The following is a 25,505-nucleotide window of genomic DNA, read 5'->3' as shown; positions in this document are numbered from 1 at the left end:
GTGATAAAAATATCTGCCAAGCAGAGACCCGGAAAACTTTCATGAGAGAATACTTTGATCACATTCAACACATCATCATTGACGAAGCTCAGAATTTCCGTACTGAAGATGGGGACTGGTATGGGAAGGCAAAAACCATCACTCAGAGAGAAAAAGATTGTCCAGGAATTCTCTGGATCTTTCTGGACTACTTTCAGACCAGCCACTTAACTCGTAGTGGCCTTCCCCTTCTCTCAGCACAGTATCCAAGGGAAGAGCTCACCAGAGTAGTCCGCAATGCAGATGAAATAGCCGAGTACATACAAAAAAAAATGCAACGAATCATAGAAAATCCTTCAGTTAATATCCCCCATGAGTATCTGGCAATTCTTGGTGAAACTAAATGGGCTCCAGGTGTTTCAGGCAGCAAAATGATTATTGAAAACTGGACTGTGGAGCAAATAGTGACCTATGTGGCAGACACCTGCAGGTTCTTCTTTGAAAGGGGCTATTCTCCTAAGGATGTTGCTGTGCTTGTCAGCACCACGAGAGAAGTGGGGCGCTATCGGTATGAGCTCTTGAAAGCACTGAGGAAGAAAAGGATTGTGCATCTCAGTGATGCGTCTGATATGTTGGGTGATCACATTGTTTTGGACAGTGTCCGGCGATTCTCAGGCCTGGAAAGGAACATAGTGTTTGGGATCCATCCAAGGACAACTGACCCAGCTATCTTACCCAATATTCTGATCTGTCTGGCTTCCAGGGCAAAACAACACCTATATATTTTTCTGTGAAGTGACTATTACGAAGAACTCCAAACCAAAATGCTATGTACATGTCTATGGGTGACAGTCTGCTGATGGTAGAAACCTTTCTTTTTAGTTCACAAGTCGGTTAGAGATTTGGACAGAGCTGACACAAAGAGTTTGGAGCTCCCCCATTTCTGGCTCTCCTTTCAGAGATTCCTTCCCCAGCTCTTTTCACCAGCGGTGGTTGCCCCCCATTCTGACCCCTGACTCTTCCAGTCAGAAAGATGGTGGTTTTCTAAAGGAACTTTAGCTGTCCTGCACAATGCAGATCTGTGTCTTGCACTCTGGGTAAAAGCCATAAAAATAAGAAACTCAGCCTGTGACCTTTCCTCCAAGGCTGGAGTTCTTTTTTTTATGTGACTTCATGTAGTTTGTTGCTTTTAAAAATTTGTCCAGAATCATTTTCTGCAGAAGCATGGTCTGTTAGTAGCTTACAGGCCTAGCAGAAGTAATTGTTTCCTGAATTCTTGACATTCATCTTTGCTGTATTCATTTAGGGCTTGGGAGAGTCCCAAGATAATTCAGTCACTGTCAGATTAATAATTTTGTCAGAACAAAGAATAGCATTATGATTACTTAATCCTTAAAATTGTGATCTCCAGAGCTTGTTCTCAGAATGACCCAGACCAAGGCTTAATTGTAATAGTGAACATTAATGGTACCTTTACAGAGAAATTATAGGCCAAGAGAAAATCCTGGCTTTTAGTAGAAGTTAATATTAGAGACCAAAATCTGGTTCTGAAGGTGTATATCAGCCCTAAGGTGAACGAACTTGGGAAAGATTGTCTTTAAAAATCAATGAGTGTTGGCCGGGCACAGTGGCTTACACCTGTAATCCCAGCACTTTGGGTGGCTGAGGCAGGTGGATCACCTGAGGTTAGGTATTCAAGACCAGCCTGGCCAACATGGAGAAACCTTGTCTCTACTAAAAATACAAAAAGTAGCTGGGCATGGTGGTGCATGCCTATATCGGGATGCTGAAGCTACTCGGGAGGCTGAAGCATGAGAATCACTTGAATCTTGGAGGCAGAGGTTGCAATGAGCTGAGATCATGACACTGCACTCCAGCCGGGGCAACAGAGTGAGACTCTGTCTCAAAAAGAAGAAGAAAAAAAGCAGTGAGTTTATGTTGTTACGTTGTAACATCTCAGCTTAGCTCTATGCATTAATCTATAGCATACCTACTTAAGTTTTATGTCATTCTTGAACTGTGATTTTTTTTTTCTATCTGCTTTCATAGTTTGGAGGGCCACTGTTATGGACTGAATGTTTGTGTCCCACTCTCACCCCTAAATTCCCATGTTGAAGCCCCAACCTTCAGTGTGTAGCTGGGGCTGCTAAGGAAGTAATTAAGGTTACACATAGTCACAGTGGAGAATCTGATCTGCCAAGATTGGTGTCCTTATAGGGAGAGACCCCAGAGAACTTGTTCCCTTCCTCCCTGTGCACACAGACAAGAGGGCATGGGAGCACACAGAGAGATGGCAGCCACCTGCAAGCTAGGAGGGGAAGCCTCATAATGAACCACCCCCCACTGGCACCACTGTCTTGGACTTCCAGCCTCCAGACTGTGAGAAATAAATTTCTGTTGGTTCAGCTGCCCAGTCTGTAGTGTTTTGTTATTGCAGCCCGAGAACACAGCTGTGTGATCATTCATCAAACTAAAAACACTGATACTTAACAATGCTAATGCAATTACTTATTTGCTTTTCAGTCTCTACAAAACATTCTAAAACACTAATCTAAATACTAACAATAAAATATTGGCATAACTAATGAAAATTAAGAAACTACATGCCCAGTATTCCATTTATGAGTAATCCTATTTGACTGATTTCCCTCCATATTATAAGTTTTGAACTCTTCTGCCGGTCTTCCTCTTATTTGTGTTAACTCATGGAATTGCGGTTATCTAGCCTTGAAATTGTAGGCTCTTCTAACTTGAGCAAAAACTGACAGATCAGCAAAATAAGGAGAAAAATATTTCTTTCTTCTGGTTGCATTAAATGAGATATAGCCCAGCACCAAAACTCTATCTTTGTAAATGTTCTTAGTAAACTCCCTGGTCTTTGGAGTTATTTCAGCCTTTGAGAGTAATTCTTTAAAAGTCTAATTCTGACTGGTTGAGTCTCTCTATATGATTTATTGGCCTAGTAATATTTGAAACAGTATCATATTTTAAAATGTATAAACACTTACGAATTTTTGTTTAGACCAAAGAGGATTACTATGCTTTCTTTTTTCATATTAATGAGGAAATGTTTAGCTTATATGTTTATTACATTTCTGTTTTATTACATTTCTGTTTTAAATAAAAAATTGAGAGTTTGTGTCTCATTAAAATAAAAAAAAAAAAAGGTTCTGTAAAATAAATGATTAAATGGAAGAAAAGGAGAAGACTGAGGCCAGCAACTCCATGACACAGCCAAAAATGAGCCAGTAAAAGGTTAAGCAAGATTAACTTTAATTTTTGTTTTGAAGAGAAAAGGTCTCACTATGTTGCCCACGCTGGAGGGTAGTGGTGTGATCATAGTTCACTATAGCCCTGAACTCCTGGGTTCAAGTGATCCTCTTGCCTCAGCCTCCCATTGCTGGGATTATAGGCATGAGCCACTGTGTCAGGCTTAATTGGGTTTTGATGGGTGCCTGCCTATCTCTGTAATCTGGCTCTAATCATATAGGACCTGCTTCATTAAAGATCTGAAAATCTACCCAGCCATTGTAAAATGAAACAAAATGCTTTTAAAATTTAAATTAGCCTTTTATTTTAGTTTAGAAGAACAGAAAAGTTGCAAGCATAGTACAGAAAGTTCCTGTATACCCTCACTTAGCTCCCTCCTTTTTAAAACAAACAAACAAACAAACAAACAAACAAACACACAAACCTAGATTATTTCCATTAAGATTTCTGAGAATTCCAGGAATGCTTCCGTGTTTCACAGATCTGTCCTTGTAGTCTCCGGCCACTTCTTGCTATGGAGTGCTGTACCAAGACCTCTGCTAGTTTCTAGTTGGCTTGACATAATGACTTTACTAAACTTCTTCTGCTCCTCTGAATCTCAAGCGTGGAAAGAGGTCACATCTTTTGTTTCACAAATTAACAGTCAACACCTGGGCCTACTTTCAACAAAGCTTAGTAAAGCCTTGAGAATAGTGAAAGACAAATATTTGAATTATATATTAGCAGGAGGCTGAGGTGGGAGGATCATATGAGGCCAGCCTGGGCAGCATAGCGTGACCGCCCCCCAACCCCGCTACTCCAGAAGACAACAACAAAAAATTATCTGGGTGTGGTGGTGTGCTCCTGCAGTCCTAGCTATTCCAGAGGCTGAGGCGAGAGGATCGCTTGATTCCTGGAGTTCAAGGTTGTAGTGAGCGATAATCATGGCACTGCATCCTAGCCTGGGCATTAGAGTAAGACCCCATCTCTAACAAAATAATAAAACAATCAAAAGTTTAAAATTGGGTATTAGATGCCAGTGTGCCCAGAGGCCTTTGACCACAGATGATCTTGATGCAGCCTTCTCTCGCCTTGTCCCTGTGCCTCTTTCTACCATTTTTCTTCCTGAGATATTTGAAAGTAAGTAGTGGACAGGGCTCCCATTGACCTCTAAATACTTCAGTGGGTATTTCCTAGAAGGATATTTATAGTACCATCATCAAAATCAGTAAATTAACACTATTATCTAATCTATAGACCTTATTGAATTATATCAGTTGTGCCACAAGTGTCTTTACGGCACAAGAGAAAAAACTCTGGTCCAGGATTTGATCTAAGATGATGCGTTGTATTGAGCATTTATTTAAGTCTCATTTAATCTGGAGATGCTAATCGGTCTTTGTCATATCCTTGACACTATTGAAGAGAACTGGCCTATTATTTTGCAGAGTATCTGATTTTGGGTCATTTCATGTGTTCTCATGATTAGATTCAGGTTATGCATTTTTGGTACGAATACCATGGAAGGGCTGTTACGGTTCTCAGTCCATGGTATTAGAAGCCATTCGATAGTGATTAGTTCCATTCCTGATGATGCTAATTCCGATCATTTGGATAAGGTAGCATCTGCCAGGTTTCCCTACTGTGCAGTTACAATTTGCTTTTTGTAATTAATAACTTGTGTGTGTGTGTGTGTGTGTGTGTGTGTGTGTATGTCTGTGGGGTGTTTTCGCTTCTGAATGCATAATATTTGAGATTTTTTTCTAATTAAAGAGTAATTATTCAAAGAGTTCAAAGAACTGATACTGATCACATTCTTTGACCCCACATGCAAATACATTAGAAGCTAGTAATAAAACAGTAACCAGAAAAATGTTCATATCTTTTGGAATTAAAAAAGTGTTTAACTCACGGATCAAAGCAGAAATTCTGTAACCATTGTCACAGTGAGTTCTAACTAGCAAGTTTAAGGAGGAGAGAATTTCAGTCTCACTTAAATGTTTTCCTAGAAAGAGGAAACAGTTCCTAACTAATTTCATGAGGCTGGCATAATCTTGATAACAAGTCTGGTAGGTAAAGTATGAAAGGAAAATTGCAGGTCATTGTCACTCAAATATCTACATGAAAAATTCTAAACAAAGTTTTAGTAAAGGAAATCCAACAATATGTAAAAATGATAATACGTCATGACCAAGGTGGTTTAAGTCAGGAATTCAATGTTGATTTTGGCATTAAAAAATCAATCATCAGGCCCAGAGAGGTGGCTCACTCCTGTAATCCCAGACTTTCTGGAGACTGAAGGAGGAAAGATCCTTCAGGCCAGGAGTTTGAGTCTGAACTGAGCTATGACTGCATCACCGCACTCCAGCCTGGGTGCCAGATTGACACCCTGTCTCAAAGAAAAAAAAAATTAATCAGTGCTATTCACCACAGATTAAGAGTTCAAAAGAGAAAAATCGCATGATCATCTGAATAGATGAAAAAACTTTTGATAAAGTTCAGCATCCATTCATGATAAAGACTCAGCAAATTAGAAGTATAAAACACTTTTGGAAATCAACAAAGGGAATTTATGGCATAAACAAACAGCAGGCCAGCATGGTGGCTCACACCTGTAATCTCAGCACTTCCAGAGGCCAAGGCAGGAGAATCACCTGAGCCCAGGGGTTAGAGATAAGCCTTGGCAACATAGCAAGATCCTGGCTCTACAAAAAATAAAATAAAATAAAATAAAATTTAAAAATTAGCTGGGTTTGGTGGTGTGTGCCTGTAGTCCCAGCAATTGGGAGGCTGAGGTAAGAGGATCACTGGAACCCAGGGGGTTAAGGCTGCAGTAGGTTAAAAAAACCCAACCCCCCTGCCAAAAAAAAAAAAAAAAACTATAAAGAATAGCAACACAACGTTCAATATAAACTTTGATATGGTGTTTTACCTCTGAGGAGAGGCTTATTGTTAATATTCTTTAGCCACGTAAGGGGTTGACAGGCGTTCATACTTTTGTTCTTTATACCTTATACGTATTCTATAAATATTATCTTGTTTCTACTCAATAGTTAATAAAAACATAATTTAAAAGTTCTGTGAATGTTTTTACTCTTCTCACTTCTGAGGGGTCTTTTGGGATATGCATTTTCCATTCCAAGTTGATCTGATATGTCATGCCTGCCACACACATTCTCATGGGAACAACTTCTTAATCTTTTTTTTGTTTCTGCCTTGGAAGCCATCCTGGTATTCTGGGAAAATCCCTGCACTAGCATTTTCTTTTTTCTTTTCTCTCTCTCTCTCTTTTTTTTTTTTTTTTTTTTTTTTTGAGATAGAATCCCTTGCTCTGGGATGGAGTGCAACCGTGTGATCTTGGCTCACTGCAACCTTTGCCTCCCGGGGTCCAAGTGATTCTCATGCCTCAGCGCTCCCACCCGCTCTCTAGTCCACCACAGTAGTTGGGACTACCGGACGTGCACCACTATGCCCTCTCACCATATTTCCCAGGCTGGTCTCGAACTCCTGAGCTAGGGGAATCCACCCACTTCGGCTTCTCAAAGTGCTGGGATTATAGACGTGAGCCACCGCACCTGGCCTGCACTAGCTTTTTCTTTTTTCTTTCTTTCTTTTTTTCTTTTTTTCCCAAGACAGAATTTTGCTCTTGTTGCCCAGGCTGGAATGCAGTAGTGTGATCTTGGCACACTGCAACCTTCGCCTTCCGGGTTCAAGTGATTATCCTGCCTCAGCCTCTCATGTAGCTGGCATTACAGGGGTCCACCACCACGTCCGGCTACTTTTCTTGTATTTTTAGTAGAAACGGGGTTTCACCATGTTGGCTGGGCTGGTCTCGAACTCTGGACTTCACGTGATCCACCCACCTGGGCCTCCCAAAGTCCTGGAATTGTAGGCATGAGCCACCGCTCCCAGCCTACACTAGCATTTTCTAAGCCAATGACTGAAGAATAGTTTTTTCACTTCGATAAGACTGTATCCGTAGAGCTGGTGTCTGGATCAGATGAGATGAAGAAAAGCACAGCTATGTGCTTTCAATGTTTACGTTATTTAATGTGAATAGGTACTCTTCCTAGGTACCTTAAGATTTTAGAATAGGCAGTAGGCAGCTAATGCAGTCCAGAGTGGGGTAGGTGGAGCTTGCGGAGAAGGAGCAACTCAGACTTGCAAATTGCCCTGTGATGAGTCATTTTGGCCTGTGTACATTTCAAAAGCTATGTATTGAGACACCAATTCTTAGACAAGTGAGCAGGAAAAACATGTATTACCATAATTACCATAATAAGGGGGCTAAAGGAAAGTAAAGTGGCAGGAGGGCTGTATCCAGCGAGACCAACCCTTGGAGCATCTCAACTAAAGGGATCTCCCAAATGACCTCAAGATGCCCCCTACACTGCCAGGGTTAGGTATTTGAATCTGTCTCTCCTGGAGCAATCCGCTCCTTGCACCTTTGTCCTCTCCTGTTCATCTACAGCTGCTCTGACTTGGTTCCTGGTGGCCACTGTGCTTTTAAAAAAGCAAGAGGGCAGCAGGGCTGCTCTGGGAATGCGAGGAAAGCTGGAAAGGTTGAGTCACCCCTTTAAGGGCATGGTAAGAAAGCCTAGTATTTCTTCAATTTTGATGAACCAAAATAGTGACAATTGCGCAAAGGCGCAGAGTCGATAATAAAGAATGTGGACACTTCCGGAGCGCCAACTGCCCAATAGAAATGCAGGCCACTCTGGGAAATGGGCAGCCGGAGGGCGGGACGAGGAGGGCTGAAAAACAGAAAAGGATTCACATTCTTTACACTCTGTGGAGAGTGAGCCGACGGACTGTAGCCTGCGCCTCGACAAGTTCCTTTGTTCTTTGTTTTCTTTAAATTACCTTTTTTCCTTTTTGTCTTAGAAAATACACGTGGATGAAAATGAAACGAGAGCTCCCTAGAGATCACTCAGAGCTGTTCTCGTAGGTTTTTAACTTCCCGTTGCTCAAGGGCCCACGCTGGCATCTGGGGTGTGCTTGCACCTGCAAAGAATCCAGCTTCTAGGGAGCAGCGCGAGCTGGTAAGTTGATCCTGCTCCGTCGCTAAACCTTCCAGCTTTAGTTTTTCATTTCTGGGGCATCTGCTGGCTCTGGAGGAGGTGGGGCACTGGTAACACAACCCCACCACTCCCGGGAAGACCCCCTACCCCTATCCCGGGCTGTTTTCTCTCCCTTCTGGGGCAGGAGAATAAGAGTCTGGAGGAAAACCCCAACTTGCCACACTCAAGTAACAAAAGGACCAGAGGCTACTTCCTTTGCAACCCCTCCTTTCCTAAGTGACAGATGAAAAACTGAAAATACCCTACTCTACTGCTAAGGACAAAAGAAACCCACCTAGCCTCTATTTCCTATCATTAAAGTTCATGGCTATCACTCTAGTGGAATGGGAACCATGGGAAAGCATGGGCTTATCAAATCATAAGGATGCTAGAAGTCAAGGCCTTCATCCAGAGACAAAAGGAAACCTCATAATAGGCCATTGCCTCTGGAGGGAAAACATATAAAGTGGCACTGGTTCTCACCTAAGGTCAAAGACGTCTGATGCTCTAAGATTGGACCCTAAAGGGGGATGCTCTGGGGGATCCTCTGGACCTCAGCCTTTCCAAGGGGGATTCCTTTGGTAGAGGTTCTTAAGCCTAGTAATAAGCCCTCTTTAGGATTTTCTCTTGCAGTTGCAATACTGTTTGGCCCCAATATTGTTTGGAATCTGGAGTTTGCAGTTGAATAGGAAAGTGGGAGGGGTTTGCATGTATGCAGGCTCTTGTGCTGCTGTTCTTAAGCAGGGGGTCTGGTTGGTGCTTCTTTGAAGTCCCAGGAAGTTTGACCTTTAAAAATCAAGCTACCATGGAAACTGCTGACTTATAAATTGCAAAAGTAGTTTATAACCAATGTTTGGTTTTTCAAATTCATATTCCTGGGAAGACAATCAAAGCTTCAGGTACATTTGGCTACCCGATGGGCCATTTAAGCATTTACAAAGGGATTTTATTCAATGTCATGTTCAATGCATGTTTTCTTGTTGTATAAAAACTTTTCCCATCATTATGCTACAGTGTACTTTCACCAGGTAAAGAAAGTTTTTTATGGTTCACTGAGAACAATCAACCCCTTCACAATCTAGAACCCATAGGTTAGATGTTCTCAGAACATCTACTGTAAAGGCCGTAGTTACACAACAGACTTTAAATTCTTTTGAGAAAGTTAGGATAGAATTGACTGAACAGAGAAGTATCTGTGCAACTGCTGGCACTTGGAGTCTATGGAGAAATACATTAAATGAAGATTAAGAGATTCAGTTGTAGGGGATTAATGAAGAGATTGTTTACTTAAGTTAGTAGATTCTTTATTTAGTTCATTATTTGATCTATTTAATTTTAGGTGGTTTGGTTTATGGGGACCCTGGGCAAGGAGCATCCTCCAGACTCTCAGTATTATCCTCCCAATAGTCATCATAATAATAGGCTCCCTGGTGCACTGTATTCTCTCAAAGGTTTTCAATGTTTGCATGCAGCCATCTCTAGAATGTCAAACGGTCTCTCTTCAACTGGAATGGTAAGAAGTGAAATAAATATGCGATCATGAGGACACCGTAATCTATGAATGATATGCTGAGACTGGAAACCCAAAATGATGGTAACTGAGAGCGGCGCTAAGGCCTTACGTTTTGGTTACACTCTCACCTAAGTGAGAACCTGAACAAAAAGGGGGAATTTTTAAAAACAAAATTATGAGAGGCCAGTGTTTTGGACTGAGCTCATGTGCTAGGCCCCAACAGACCAAACCAAACCAAAATGGAGTTGCTCATTCTAAGACTTTAAGGAAACACATAGATCCTAGAACAGACCAAGTTTTTGTTTTTCTCCTGCAAACAGAATGTTTCAGTGACCAGCACAGCCTCCACCAGTAACACTTGCCTGTCTCTGTAGCAACTTCTGTCAAAACTGCAGGCTGTTGAGGACTTAGGAATGGTGCACTTGGAAGCTATAGGTTGGGTGGAACTTTTGCTCCTGCATGGGCTGGGGAGCACCTGAAAGAGCTGTGGGACCAGTGAGCCAGGGATCTGCAGTGTTGGAGCAGAGCTAGAGAGGCAGGGAGGGCAGAGTGCTCTATGGTCAGGCCGGGTTTGGTGGGTGTCCAGAGCTCCCAGGGTTGCCCATCCTCCTGGAGTCCTGAACATGCGGGGAGTTGGGGAATAGGTTCTCTATATGAAACGTGACCAGGCACTGACGAACTTCATTGTTAGATCCTAAAAGAAAAACCAAGCACCCTCATACTCTGCTGGTTTATCATCTAGAAGGTGGGAAGGATGAGAGCAGTGCTGTCCTGAACTAAATGCAAAGTGATGTCCTAGGAGGGCAAAGAGTGTTGCATGATTTTTGTTTCCTAGGAGGTAGCTCTTACAACTTCTGTCCCACCCTGTGTGCAGTTCCTACTAACCTGCTGTTCTGACATAACTCTAAGGAGATCTGAATGCCGTCTCCTTTCCCATTAAAGAGAGTCAACAACATAGCCTAAATACTGAGTGCAGGTCTGATAGAATTTCCCCTGTAGTCAAAAATATAAAGGATTTCAGTGGAAACATCTAACCTGTAAACCTAGACCCGAGGTTTAAGGGAGGCCAGTAAGTTTTAGGCCCTAGGGATTTGGTAAGCTCAATCCCCAGCTAATTTTTTAAGGAGTGTATTCCAGATGTATGCTTGAAGGCAGTGATTTTGAACTATGGAAAGTTTTACACAGCTGCAGGTGTTGGACTGGGGTGTCCAGGATCCCAGGCTAGTCCACAAGCACTGGGTCCTCTATAAGATGGCTCCGCTGCAGCTCCCATGGGTTCCAAGTTTCCCAGTTGTACGGGCACCCTCCTTAATCAATCTGAGGGTGAGATGTGATTTCTGTCTCCTTTTGTGTATGGTGGGTTAGCCAAAAAAGTTCACACAGAGCTGGGCCTGATGTAGACAGTGCAAAAACGTGGGTGGGAGGAAAGGGGACAGGACTCTAGTTACAGAGGCTGCAAAAAGAATCGGGGAGCAGAGCAGAGGCTGCTTGGTGAGGCATTACCAGAAAATTGTAGGACTGGGGCTGTGTGCTTGGCTAGAAGTGGAACTGATTCTCCTGCAGCCTTTATGGGTAGAGATGGAGAATCTCTTCTGTCTGATCAACAGGGAAGGTGGACTTGCCTTTGGGGCAGCCTCGTGTGTAAGAAATGTAAAGAAATTGGGTCTAAAGAACACAAATTGTGCTATAATACTATGGAGAAAGCTCAGCGTGGCAGAGATATACATCTTCCTCTGCTTTCTTGCGTAATTATGCCATATTGAGACTATTACTGAGTTTTAAATTTAAACTTCAATGATTGTGCTTACCTGGCTACACTGTTGTTCAACTACCAGGAGTCAAGTCCTCCTCCCTTAGATTCTCTTTTTTTGGAATCTCTCTGGGTCATGTTCAAATGCTTTCTTCTACGGACCCAGGCCCAGGGAGCCTATTTGAATGAATGCTAGGTCCAATATCTCTTAGAAGGCAGCCCTCTCTTGGGTCCCTCTGAGTTTTCAGGAAATACCGAGGGAAAGATGCTGCTTTCTAATAGCTTTTATACCACATCCTCTTCCCCCTAAAAGGTACAGGGCAAAGTGCTGTAATCACCACTAAGATAAATTTGCTAGAGAAAAATCTGATACAATTATTTGGGAAAATATTTGACAATATATATCAAAATCTTTAAACTTTTTGTCACTTAATACAGTAATTTAACTTTTACGAACTTCTGTCTCTCTCTGTGTGTATATATACACGCTATATACTTGCGTAATTTCAGTTTAATTATGTGCCTAAGGCCCAAGTTCAAGTATAACCTTCACCATGAACCTTTATTTCCAGAGATTCAGACTCTTTCTTCTCTTACATAATTTTTCCCTTTCAAGGTTCTATTTCTTATATCCTGAAATCTGGCTTCTTTTCTGTCTGCCTCTTCTGGCCTCCCATACTCGATTTAACCATCTTTATATATATCTGAACCGTATCTGTATATATAATTGAAGTGCTTTGCCAGGGCACTCTTAGACTCAATGAAAATTAGACGATGTGATTAGCATACCCAAGCATTGAAATAACAGAGTCAAGATTCTAGTACAATTATATTGAATGATTGAAAGCAACTTCAATGTTCAGTTGTAGGGTAGTAGTTAAATAATGGTACATTAATACCATGTATGAAATTATGCAGTTAATAAGGTTTTTAAAGAATAACTAATTATTATTTTGCAAAACTGATTGTATATACTATATTGACACATGGAAAAGCAAGATTCAAATTGTATATTTTAGTTTTGGGCAGTATGGCTGACCGTGACCAACTCTCTCACTGCAAAAAGATCCTCATACTGGGTAAAATGTGAAATAAATAATAGAAATGCAGCTTACATCCCCAACTCATTTTATGAAGCTACTTGATTTGCATTACCTGTCAACAAGAATAGGAGAAAGGGACATCGTGGGTGCAAAATCTTAAAAATATTATCGAATTGCATTTAATATAAAGAAATGGTGACAGGAACGACGCCAGAAAAATAGCGGATTAGGAAGCTTCAACTCTGTTTCTCCATGGAAACATCAAAAGCAACCCAAAACTGACTGAGCTAACAACAAAGATCTGTTGCAACGAAATGAACGCCCAAGCAAGAAAAAGCAACATTCAAAGTTGTAGGCAATTTCATGATGTTTTTGTTCACCCTTGCCCAACCTTTTGCCCTGCATGGCATGGTCTTAGTCTTGAGGAGGCAGCATCACTGCTCCTAGTTTCCTCCCTGGAACTGATGGGGCATAGTAAAACTTATTTTCAATGTTGTAACCTGTCTGGGGACTGCCTGAGGGATTCATTTCTGTATCCCCTAACTCAGATCTCAAGTGAAGAGAAGTGACAGCCACTGCTCAGGAAAGCTTCAAGGAGACTATCGACCCCCAGATGCCTTAGGCAAGAGATTATAGCTAGAGACATAGAATAACCATCTAAGGCTCACAAGAGGAGCTGGGGTGAGATTCTTGGGGAAATTAAGACATTCAAAAGCAGCCATGTATGTAGAGGAATCAAGAAAGCCCCACTCAATCCAGGCAGCACAAATGCTCAGAAAAGACCTGAGAAGACCTTAAACTTTTTCCTCAAGCTGATCCCTAAGGTCAGAGTATACTTAGCCGATCATTGAAGGTTTGCCTTGCCATAGCATTTGTCTGCAAAGACTGTGAGAGATCGCTGTTTTTTCAAATGCCCAGTTTCCAACAAAAATTCATGAAGCATACACACAACAGAAAAATATGATCTATCCAAAAGAAGAAAGTAAATTGGCAGAACACGTCTCTGAGGAAGGCCAGATACCACACATATTAGACAAAGATTTTAAAACAACATTCTTAATATCCACATGCTGAAAATGAAATTAGACCCTCATCTCACACCAAATACAAAAATCAACTCAAAATCGATTAAAGACTTAGATGTAAGAGTTGAAACTATAAAACTACTAGAAGAAAATATATGAAAAAGATCCAAGACATTGGCCTGGGCAGTGATGTTTTGGATGTCATCCCAATGGCGCACAGGCAATGAAAGAAAATGTAGACAAATGGGATTACATCACACTAAAAAGCTTCTGCATAGCAAAGCAAAAAATCAACAGGGTAAAATAATAAGCTACAGAATGAAAGAAAATATTTGTAAACCATACATCTGATAAGAGGTTAATATCCAAAATATATAAGAAACTCAAACAACTCAATAGTAAGAAAAAAACAGATTAAAAAATGGGCAAAGGATCTGAATGACATTTCTCAAGAGAAGACATTCTAATGGACAACAGATACATGAAATAATGCTCAACATTACTAATCATCAGGAAAATGCAAATTAAAACCACAATGAGAAATCACTTCACACATGTTAAAATGGCTATAACAAAAAAGACAAGAGATAAAAAGAGATGGTGAAGATGTAGAGAAAAGAGAACCCTTGCACACTATTGGTAGCAATTTAAACTAGCATAGCCATTATGGAAAATAGTATGGAGGTTTCTGAAGAAAAAAAAGAAAGAAAGAAAAAGAAGGAAAATAACCACCATACGATTCAGCAACCTCACTCCTGATAAATATCCAGAGGGAATGAAATCAATCTATCAAAGAGATATCTGTACTCTCACGTCTATTGCAGCATTATTCACAATAGGCAAAATATGGAAGCAACCTAAGTGTTCACCAACAGATGAACGGATAAAGAAAAAGTGGTACGTAGAGATAATAAAATACTGGTTAGCCTTAAGAAAAAGAAGGAAATCCTGTCATTTTTGATAACATGGATGAATCTGGAGGACATTATGTTAAGTGAAATAAGCCAAGCAGAGAAAGACAAATACTGCATGATTTCACTTATTTGTAGAATCTATCAAAGTTAAACTCATAGAAATATAGAGCAGAATAGTGGTTACTGGGGAAAGATGGGGTTTGGGGAAATGTTGGTTAAAGGATACAAAATGTCAGTTAGATAGGAGGAATAAGTTCAAGAGCTCTATTGTACAACATGATGACTATAGTTAACAATATATTGTATTCTTCATTATTTATTTGTTTATTTGGAGACAGGGTCTTTCTCTGTTGCCCAAGCTAGAGTGCAGTGCCATGATCATAGCTTACTGCAGCCTTGAACTCCTGGATTCAAGTGATCCTCCCACCTCAGCCTTTTAAGTAGCTGGGACCATAGGCACAAATCGCTGTGCCCAGCCAATTCTTATTTATTTTATTTTACTTTTCTGTAGAGATGTGGTCTTGTTTTGTTGTCCAGGCTGGCCTTGAACTCTTGGCTTCAAGCAATCCTCCCACCTCAGTCTCCCAAAGTGCTTGGATTATAGGCATGAGCCACCATGCTGGGCCTGTATTCTTGAAAGTTGCTAAAACAGTAGCAATGTTCACCAGAAAAATGATAAGTCTGTGAAGTAGTGCATATGGTAGTTAGCTCAACATAGCCATTCCACAGTATATACATGTTTCAAAAAAACACATTGTAAATGATCAATATATAGGATTTTATTTATAAATTAATAAAATAAAAAACAAACACTGTCTTAAATATCTTCAAAGAGCTAAGAGAAAACATAGACAAAGAACTAAAGGATTCAACCCCAACTGTCCAAATAGTTTGGGGCTCCAATGTTAACATTGTGTACATGTGATCAGGAATTTATATGGACACAGGTGGTATCCATAACCTTAGCTGAGTATCTGCATGATATTGGTCTAGCAGTGGACAGGAATATTCTGATCCCTTTTACATTCCTTTTCTAGTATAGTAATTACGACCTATGATGGAGTTTATTCTCAATTGTCTCTATGCCACTTGGAAAACGTACACTTCTTAAGTTAAACTTCTTAACTTAAAAGTTACACTTAAGTTACACTTAAAAAAAGTTAAACTTAAGTTATACTTCTTAACTTAACTTAAAAGTTACACTTAAGTTACACTTTTAAAAAGTTATAAAAAAGTTACACTTTGGCTGGGCACAGTGGCTCACGCCTGTAATCCCAGCACTTTGGGAGGCTGAGGCGGGCGGATCATGAGGTCAGGAGATCAAGACCATCCTGGTTGACACGGTGAAACCCCGTCTCTACTAAAAATACAAAAAAATTAGCTGGGCATGGTGGCAGACGCCTGTAGTCCCAGCTACTTGGGAGGCTGAGGCAGGAGAATGGAGTGAACCTGGGAGGCAGAGCTTGCAGTGAGCTGAGATCGCGCCACTGCACTCCAGCCTGGGCAACACAGCCAGACTCCATCTCAAAACAAACAAACAAACAAAAAAAAAAAACCAAAAAAATTCTTAACGTAAAAGTTACATTTAAGTTACACTTAAAAAAAGTTGAACTTAAGTTATACTTCTTAACCTAAAACTTTCCATTTAGAGCAAAGCAGTGATCCCAATAGATTTTAAGGGAACAGAGCTAATGGATTAGGGATACACAGACTAAAACACACTGTCTTAATTTGTTTAGGCTGCCATAACAAAATACCACAAATGGGTGGCTTACAAGTAACAGAAATTTATGACTCACAGTTCTAGAGGCTGAGAAGTTCAAGATTAAGATGCCAGCACTGCTGGGTTCTGGTGAGGGCCCTTTTCCTGTCGCAGACTGCCTCCTTTCTTGCTGTGTTCTCACATAGTGGAAGGGATGAGCTAGCGTTCTGGGGTCCTTTTCAGGAGAGCACTAATCTCATTCATGAGGGCTTCACCCTCGTAACTTGATCACCTCCCAAAAACCTCATCACCTTGGGAGTTAGAATTTCAACATATGAATTTTGGGGGAACACAAACATTCAAACCATAGCACAGGTGTTTTGTATATAAGAATTTTCCTTATTGAAAATATGCGAATATTAGATTTTAAAAAGGCACAATGACTTAGCCCACTTTGCTTAAGATCAATGGCCAAAATTTGTAAATCTAATTCATTCTTACAAGAAGGAAAAATAATTAACATGACATATTGCTGGATGTCGTTAGACCTTAACTGGAAATCTTCCAAAAGATTTATCACCATAAGTGGAGATAATTAAGGTAAAAGCTGAAATTATTAAAATAAAAAGAAAAGTAGAAATAATATGTATAACTAAAGCGTGGTTCACTGAGAAGATAAAAACATAGACTCACTCCAGGTGTTGTTTAAGAAAAGGAGAGAGAAAACAGGTTGTACAATATCAGGGACTAGAAAGGAGAAAAAGGGCAGATAAAGAGATTACATAATTAGAATACATTATAGAAAACTATAGTAACAAATTTGAAAATTCAGTAGGAGTACAAATTATTATAGTCTTAGCTCAAAATTTGTCAGTTTTCAGTTTCTTCACACCCATATACTTACCAGTCTAGTGGAATATATACTGCACAGGATTTTTTTTTTGCATTTGCCTCATAATACAGAATTTGCTATCTTTCTAGTTCAGGTCCTATTCTAATGGCTCTGTCTATTTTACAGAAAAGAATTTCTGCTTGGACACTGCATAGCTGCTGGGAAAATGAACGTCAGTATTGATTTGGAAACGAATTATGCCGAATTGGTTCTAGATGTGGGAAGAGTCACTCTGGGAGAGAACAACAGGAAGAAAATGAAGGACAGTAAACTGAGAAAAAAGCAGAATGAAAGTGTCTCACGAGCTGTGTGTGCCCTGCTGAATTCTGGAGGGGGAGTGATCAAGGCTGAAATTGAGAATGAAGACTATAGTTATACAAAAGATGGAATAGGACTAGATTTGGAGCATTCTTTTAGTAACATGCTGTTATTTGTTCCTGAGTACCTAGACTTCATGCAGAATGGTAATTACTTTCTGATTTTTGTGAAGTCATGGAGCTTGAACACCTCTGGTCTGCGGATTACCACCTTGAGCTCCAATTTGTACAAAAGAGATATAACGTCTGCAAAAGTCATGAATGCTGCTGCTGCACTGCAGTTCCTCAAAGACATGAAAAAGACTAGAGGGAGATTGTACTTAAGACCGGAATTGCTGGCAAGGAGGCCCCGTGTTGATATACAAGAAGAAACTAACATGAAGGCCTTGGCTGGGGCCTTTTTTGACAGAACAGAACTTGATCGGGAAGAAAAATTGACCTTTACTGAATCCACACATGTTGAAATTAAAAACTTCTCCACAGAAAAGTTGTTACAACGAATTAAAGAGATTCTCCCTCAGTATGTTTCTGCATTTGCAAATACTGATGGAGGATATTTGTTCATTGGTTTAAATGAAGATAAAGAAATAATTGGCTTTAAAGCAGAGATGAGTGACCTCGATAAGTTAGAAAGAGAAATTGAAAAGTCCATTAAGAAGATGCCTGTGCATCACTTCTGTATGGAGAAGAAGAACATAAATTATTCATGCAAATTCCTTGAAGTATATGATAAAGGAAGTCTTTGTGGATATGTCTGTGCACTCAGAGTGGAGCGCTTCTGCTGTGCAGTGTTTGCTAAAGAGCCTGATTCCTGGCATGTGAAAGATAACCGTGTGATGCAGTTGACCAGGAAGGAATGGATCCAGTTCATGGCGGAGGCTGAACCAAGTTGAGAGCAGGGGATTCGCAACAGGAATGCATTTGGCTTGGGTGGCAGGGAGGTTTTCTCTTTGGGATTTGGGGCAAGATCAATAGTCCTCAAATTTCAGCACCTAATCTATTAATCTCTGGTGGATACAATCAATAGTTCCCTGCCTCGGCCGGGTGCGGTGGCTCACGCCTGTAATCCCAGCACTTTGGGAAGCCGAGGCGGGTGGATGACCGGGTCAGGAGACACAGACCATCCTGGCTAACATGGTGAAACCCTGTCTCTACTAAAAATACAAAAAATTAGCCGGGTGTGATGGCACGTGCCTGTAGTCCCAGCTACTCAGGAGGTTGAGGCAGGAAAATCGCTTGAAGCCAGGTGGCAGAGGTTGCAGTGGGCCGAGATTGCGCCACTGCACTCCAGCCTGGGCAACAGAGCGAGACTCTGTCTCAAAAAAAAAAAAAAAAAGGTTCCCTACCTCTTGTTTTCTTCTACACCCTTAGAAGAAGATAGATATTTCATAAAATAAGCACATGATCTACTTTTAGTAGCCCTACCTGGTGCAAAGATCCAGTTAAACCCGGAATTTTCTTCCCTATCACGTCTTTACTAGCTTTGAAGGAAAACCCGTTTAATCCTTTTCCTTTTTGTTTCTGAGCTCTATTTCAGTAAGTAACCATTGCTCTCTTTCAGGAACACTTACTTGCCTCTTTTACTTACTTGCTCCTTCATGTTTCTTGTTCCCTTTCTATTTATTTCCTATAAAATCGCTTCCTTTTTCTTCTCACATTTGTGAGCCAAATGGTAGCCCTAATTTGTACCAATAAGGAAGGAATAATGCTGGTATTTTTATCTGGTTTTGGAAAAAGAAACCCTCAAATGAAATTGTACCAGTACTAGCAACTTATAAAATGTCTGAAAATGTAAGCTTCTTCCTCAGAATCTGCACAAAGGTCCGCATTCCTTCACTAGCCATCACGTCTCATTTTAACTGCTTTAAAAATAAACCCAATTATATGGTAATGTATTAAATACTATTAATGCATTTTTACTGTTAATTTTCATTCGAAATATAGAGCGTGTCAGTGGCATCAAAAGTTAATTTTGCAATTTGTATCTGACCTAAGAATCTAACCACAATATCTAACATTAATATTTTGGTTTTTTTCGAAAACAAAATCAGTTACAAATAGACTTTTAATATATAATACTATGCATTAGTTAGTTGGGGTCTCCCTTCTGCCAAATTAAGAATGTGATTTTTTTTTTCTAAGAATTTTCCAGGTCATATGAAGAGCTGATCTCTCAGATAAATATGCCATCACCTACTCCCCACAGTTGGCCTCATTTGGAAGGGCAATGGCAGAGACATCACCGTCCAGGTAGTTTCATTCTGGCTTCTTTGGATTTGTTGGTGTGGCTGTATTCAAACCTCTTTCTCTTCAAACCAGCTCAGTCTTGAAATTTGTTCTGAAAGCACATTCTTGTGTTTATGGGAATTCTTTGTTGTTTTAAGTCATTGAATCTGTCAAATTCTTTTTTTTTTTTTTTTTTTTTTTTTTTTTTTTGAGACGGAGTCTCGCTCTGTCGCCCGGGCTGGAGTGCAGTGGCCGGATCTCAGCTCACTGCAAGCTCCGCCTCCCGGGTTTACGCCATTCTCCTGCCTCAGCCTCCCGAGTAGCTGGGACTACAGGCGCCCGCCACCTCGCCCGGCTAATTTTTTTTTTTGTATTTTTTAGTAGAGACGGGGTTTCACCGTGTTAGCCAGGATGGTCTTGATCTCCTGACCTCGTGATCCGCCCGTCTCGGCCTCCCAAAGTGCTGGGATTACAGGCTTGAGCCACCGCGCCCAGCCCAAATTCTATTTCTTTATATTTGGGTTAGAATTTTCTTGGTGCAATACAAACTCGTTTACTTGAAAGTAAGAGCAACCCAAGTCAGTTTAGTTTAAACAAACAAAAAAAGAAAGCATATATATAATGTCACTGAGCAGTCTAGATTGAGGCCCACCTTCAGGCGTGGCTATGTTCAGTTACTGAAGAGATGCCATCAGTACTCAGGATCTCTGACTGATCTTTTTTTGTCGTTGTTGTTGATGATGGGCAATTGAGCTATTTCCTGCTTTCTGCTACATGAACACTGTTACCTTGAACATTCTTAGTCTTCTAGCGCATATGTGCAAGATTTTCTCTTGGGTGCCTAAGTAAGAGTAGAATTGCTGGCTCAGGAGGTGTGTGAATATTCGAGTAATAAGATAATGCCAAATTGTTTTGAAAGTAGATAGGTCATGTTACTGCCATCAGCAATATATTAGAAATGCCACATCTTCTCCAATTGTCAAATTTTTCTTATTTACACTTCTCCTTCTCTTAACCTCCTTCTTCTCAATCAAATGTATATAAAATGGTATCTCTTTGTAATGTGTGTTTCCCTGTTATTGATTAGGTTGAGCATCTCTCCATATACTTACTGGCCATATATATTTCATCTTTGTGCAGTGTCTATTTTATCTTTGCCCATTTTTCTAATAAGCTTTGTCTTTTTCTTATTGATTTATAGGAGTAATTTAGAGATTCTAGAATGAAATCCTCTTTTAGTCATAGGTATTAACGATTACCAATGTCTTCTCCAAGCTGGTGGCTTGCATTTTCTCTTTTCTTAAGGTATACTCTCATAAGTAGTCATTTTAAATTTTAATGTAGGCAAAACTATCATTTAAAATGTTGTGGTTTACTGCTCTTTGCGCCTTGCTTAAGAGATCCTTCGATATCCTAGGATTATAAAGATATTTCTTTTAATTTTCTCCTAAAAATTTTAAAGTTTTGCACTCAACATGTAATATGTAAATACACAATCCAGAGGTGGGTGGATAATTTGAGGCCAAGAGACCAGCCTGGCCAACATGGTGAAGCTGTGTCTCTACTAAAATACAAAAATTAGCCAGGGGTAGTGGTGTACACCTGTAGACCCAGCTACTCAGGAGACTGAGGCATAAGAATCACTTGAATCCAGGAGGCGGAGGTTGTAGTGGGCTGAGATCACACCACTGCACTCCAACCTGGTCAACAGTGTGAGACCCTGTCTAAATAAATAAATAAATAAATAAATAAATAGATAAATGCACAATTCATCTGAGACCTTGTCTAAATAAATAAATAAATAAATAAATAAATAAATAAATAAATAAGTAAATACACAATTCATCTCAATAGACAGTAATGTAGCATGCTATTTCATTTTATTCCATGTGGATAACCACTTTCCCAGCTGCAATACTGAAAAGTCTCACTTTCACCATGATCTGCCATGCCACCCTCAGCATATTACTAAATACAATTCACCTTTGAACAAACCTGCATGCAGTCGAAAGTCTGTGTATAGCTTTTGACTTTCCAAAAAGTTAACTACTAATGGCCTACTTTTGACCCAAAGCCTTACCAATAATGTCAATTAACACATATTTTGTGTACGTATCATATACTATATTCTTACAAAGTAAGCTAGAGAAAAGAAAATGTTATTAAGAAAGTAATAAGGAAGAGGAAATATATTTTCTATTCATTAGGTGTAAGAGGATCATTTAAAGGTCTTCACACTCAATGTCTTCACATTGTGTAGGCTGAGGAAGAAAAGGGTTGGTCTTGCTATCTCAGGGTGGCAGAGGTGGAAGAAGATCCCGGTGTAAGTGGACCCATGCAGTTCAAACCCATGTTGTTCAAGGATCAACTGTATATCTATAGACAACCCTCTTTCTAGAATCTTTATTATGTTTCCTTGATCAAGTCATCTGTCCATGCCATTGTAATGTTATACTAAGTATTGATATCTGGTAGGGTAAGCCCTTTAGGTTTTCTTTGAGAGTGTCTTGGCAATTTTTAGTCTTTTAATCTTCTATACACATTTTAGAATCTCAAGTGCCAAAAAACTTCTTTTGGGATTTTGATTTGCAGTTACAGTGCATCTCTAGATAGATTTGGGAAGAAATGGCAATTTATATCAGTAAGTTGTATCCTTGAGCATAGGAAATCTTTTTACTTATTTATATCTTCTTTATTGCCTTTATAGTTTCATAAATTTCTGTGTACACATTTTGTACATCTTTTATTACACTCATGTCTAGGCTCCTTAATTGTTGTTGTAAAGATATTTTTCTTTAAAAGTTATATTTTCTTGTTTATTGCTGATGTGTAGAAATGCAGTTGATTTTTACATAATGAGTTTATATAAGGCCACATTGTTAGGTTTCCTTATTATTTTAAATAATTTGTCCACAGATTATTTACATTTTGTATAAACAAATATGCAAATCATAAAATGTTTTGTCTTTTCCTTTCCAAACTTTATGCCTTTAATGTCTTTTTTTCTTGTCCTAATGAACTGATGAAGACTTTTAGACAATTCTTAATGCAAATAGTCTTAGTTCAGATTTTAAAGAGAGTATGTCTGTGGCTTTCCCATTTAAAGTGAGGTTTGCCCAACATGGCACATGTGTACCTATGTAACAAACCTGTACATTGTGCACATATACCCCAGAACTTAAAGTATAATAAAAAATAAAAATAAATTGAGGTTTGCCTTAAGTACTTTGAATATACTATTATCAGCCTAAGGAAGTTTAATGATATTTCTAGTTTACTAAATGTTTTTTCTTTTTTTACATGGATGAATACTGAATTTTATCAAACGCATTTTCTACTTCTGTTGACATGATTATATGTTTTTCCCTTTAATATGCTGATTGGCAAATGATGTTTAATATTTTCTATTAAGCCATTTTTGCATTCCGGGAACCAACTCCGTTGGGTCTTGCAGTATTATCTTTTTTATGCATTTTTATTTAGCTGCTAATTCTTAATTTAGAATTTCTGCATCTAAATCCATGAGTGACAAGGTCTAAGGGTAGTTTTCTCTCTTTGTCTAGTATTTGTATTAAAATTGTGCTGAACTCAGAATGATTTGGGGATTATTTCCTCTTTTTCAATCCTTTGAAAAAATTTATATGAGATTAGAATGATATGCTTGATATTGTGGTGGAATTTGCCTGTACAAAAGTCTTCCCTTTGTGGGAAGACTCCTAGTTCTTTTTTGAATCAGGAACTGGCTCTGTCACCCAGGCTGAAGTGTAGTGGTGTGATCATGGCTCACTGTAGCTTCAAGTTCTTGGGCTCAAGTGATCCACCTGCCTCAGCCTATCAAGGCACTAGGATTACAGGCTTGAGCCACTGTGCCTGACATATTTCTGGTTTTTTAATGAAAGGATTGTCTACTCTTTCTGTTTCCTTTGGTGTTAATTTTGGTAAGATATTTTTAAGGAATCCTAAATTCAATAGCTGGCATCTCAATATTAGTCTGACTTATATTCAAATACTTATTTCAGGCTATTTTTATTTTCTTGTGAGAACAAAGCAGATTGGTTTCAAAAATTTATTTATTTTGTGTAGTGAGTGCTTTTCCTAGGTATCTTATATGTTAATTTTTAAAATATTTATTTCACTAGTTTTTGGGGAATAGGTGGTTTATGGTTACATGAATAAGTTCTTTAGTGGTGACTTCTGAGATTTTGGTGCAGCTATCACCCGAGCAATGTACACTGTACCCAGTGTGTAGTCTTTTGTCCCTCATTCCCCTCCCACTCTTCCCCTTGAGTCCTCAAAGTCTGTTGTATCATTCTTAGTCTTTGTGTCCTCACGGCCTAGCTCCCACTTATAAGTAAGAATATGCAATATTTGGTTTTCCATTCCTGAGTTACTTCACTTAGAATAATGGTTTCCAATCCCATTCAGGTTGCTGCGAATGCCATTATTTCATTCCTTTATATGACTGATAGTATTCCATGGTGTATATATACCACATTTTCTTTATCCACTTTGATGGTTGATGGACATTTAGGCCGGTTCCACATTTTTGGAATTGCAAATTGTGCTGCTATAAATGTGTGTGTAAAGGTCTTTTTCATATAATGACTTATCTTCCTCCGGGTAGATACCCAGCAGTGGGACTGCTGGAGCAAATGGTAGTTCTACTTTTAATTCCTTAATGAATCTCCATACTTTTTTCCATAGTGGTTGTAATAGCTTACATTCACACTAGCAGTATAAAAGAATTCCCTTTTCAGTGCACACAGGCCAACGTCTATTATTTTTTGACTTTTAATTATGGCCATTCTTGTAGGTGTAAGATGGTCTCATTGTGGTCTTAATTTTCATTTCCCTGATCATTAGTGATGTTGAGCATATTTTCATGTTCATTGGCCATTTGTATATCTTCTTCTGAGAACTGTCTATTCATATCCTTTGCCCACTTTTTGATGGGATTCTTTGTCTTTTTCTTGCTGATTTGTTTGAGTTCCTCATAGATTCTGGATATCAGTCATTTGTCAGATTCATAGGTTGTAAATATTTCCTCCCATTCTGTGGATTGTCTTTTTACTCTGCTATTTCTTTTGCTGTGCAGAAGACTTTTAGTTTAATTATGTCTCATCTATTTATTTTTGTTTTTCTTATATTTGCTTTTGGGTTCTCGGTTATGAACTCTTTGCCTAAGTCAATGTCTATAATTGTTTTTCTGTTATCTTCTAGAATTTTTATGGTTCCAGGTCTTAGATTTAAGTATTTGTTTCATGTTGAGTTGGTTTTTGTGTAAGGTGAGAGATGAGGATCTGGTTTCGTTCTTCTACATGTGGCTTACCAATGATCCCAGCACCATTTTTTGCATGGGGTGTCTTTTCCCCACTTTGTTTTTGCTTGCTTTGTTGAAGATCCAATTGAACTGTAAGCATTAGGCTTTCTTTCAGAGTTCTCTATTCTATTCCATTGGTCTACAAGTCTATTTTTATACCAGAACTATGCTGTTATGGTAACTATAACTTTGTAGTATAGTTTGAAATCAGGTAATGTGATGCCTCCAGATTTGTTCTTCTTGCTTAGTCTTGCTTTTGCTATGTGCACTCTTTTTTGGTGCCATATAAATTTTAGGATTGTTTTTTCTAGTTCTGTGAAGAATGATTATGGTATTTTGATGGGAATTGCATTGATGTAGAATGCTTTTGTCAGTATGGTCATTTTCACAATATTGATTCTACCTATCCATGAGCATGGGATGTGTTTCCATTTGTTTGTTTCATCTGTGATTTCTTTTAGCACTGTTTTGTAGTTTTCCTTTTAGAGATCTTTCACCTCCTTGGCTAGGTATAT

At 39.3% G+C, this 25,505-nt stretch overlaps 2 protein-coding genes across 4 annotated transcripts in view; both read left to right on the top strand.

Annotated features, from left to right (window-relative positions):
- SLFN13 (schlafen family member 13) overlaps positions 1-6,307 on the top strand; it is a 91,507-nt gene extending 85,200 nt beyond the window's left edge. The window contains exon 6 of one of the 2 annotated variants that reach the window (XM_030922950.1): positions 2-6,307. In XM_030922950.1, coding sequence (XP_030778810.1) covers positions 2-773 — 772 coding nt within the window. In that variant the 3' untranslated portion in view covers positions 774-6,307. The remainder of the gene's footprint in view (position 1) is intronic. The other variant, XM_010385208.2, reaches the window with a different exon arrangement.
- A 1,584-nt stretch (positions 6,308-7,891) lies between these two features.
- The window catches only part of SLFN12 (schlafen family member 12), a 28,905-nt gene continuing 11,291 nt past the window's right edge, over positions 7,892-25,505 (top strand). The window contains exons 1-3 of one of the 2 annotated variants that reach the window (XM_010385209.2): positions 7,892-8,270; positions 17,254-18,332; positions 19,587-19,694. In XM_010385209.2, coding sequence (XP_010383511.2) covers positions 17,294-18,332; positions 19,587-19,694 — 1,147 coding nt within the window. In that variant the 5' untranslated portion in view covers positions 7,892-8,270; positions 17,254-17,293. Of the gene's footprint in view, positions 8,271-17,252; positions 18,333-19,586; positions 19,695-25,505 lie in introns of those variants that run through there. The other variant, XM_030922955.1, reaches the window with a different exon arrangement.

This window comes from Rhinopithecus roxellana, chromosome 19 (genome assembly GCF_007565055.1).
Source record: "Rhinopithecus roxellana isolate Shanxi Qingling chromosome 19, ASM756505v1, whole genome shotgun sequence".
NCBI classification, from domain to species: Eukaryota; Metazoa; Chordata; class Mammalia; order Primates; family Cercopithecidae; genus Rhinopithecus; species Rhinopithecus roxellana.
The sequence above is the reverse complement of the archived record's forward strand: the minus strand, read 5'-3'. Positions and strand labels throughout refer to the sequence as shown.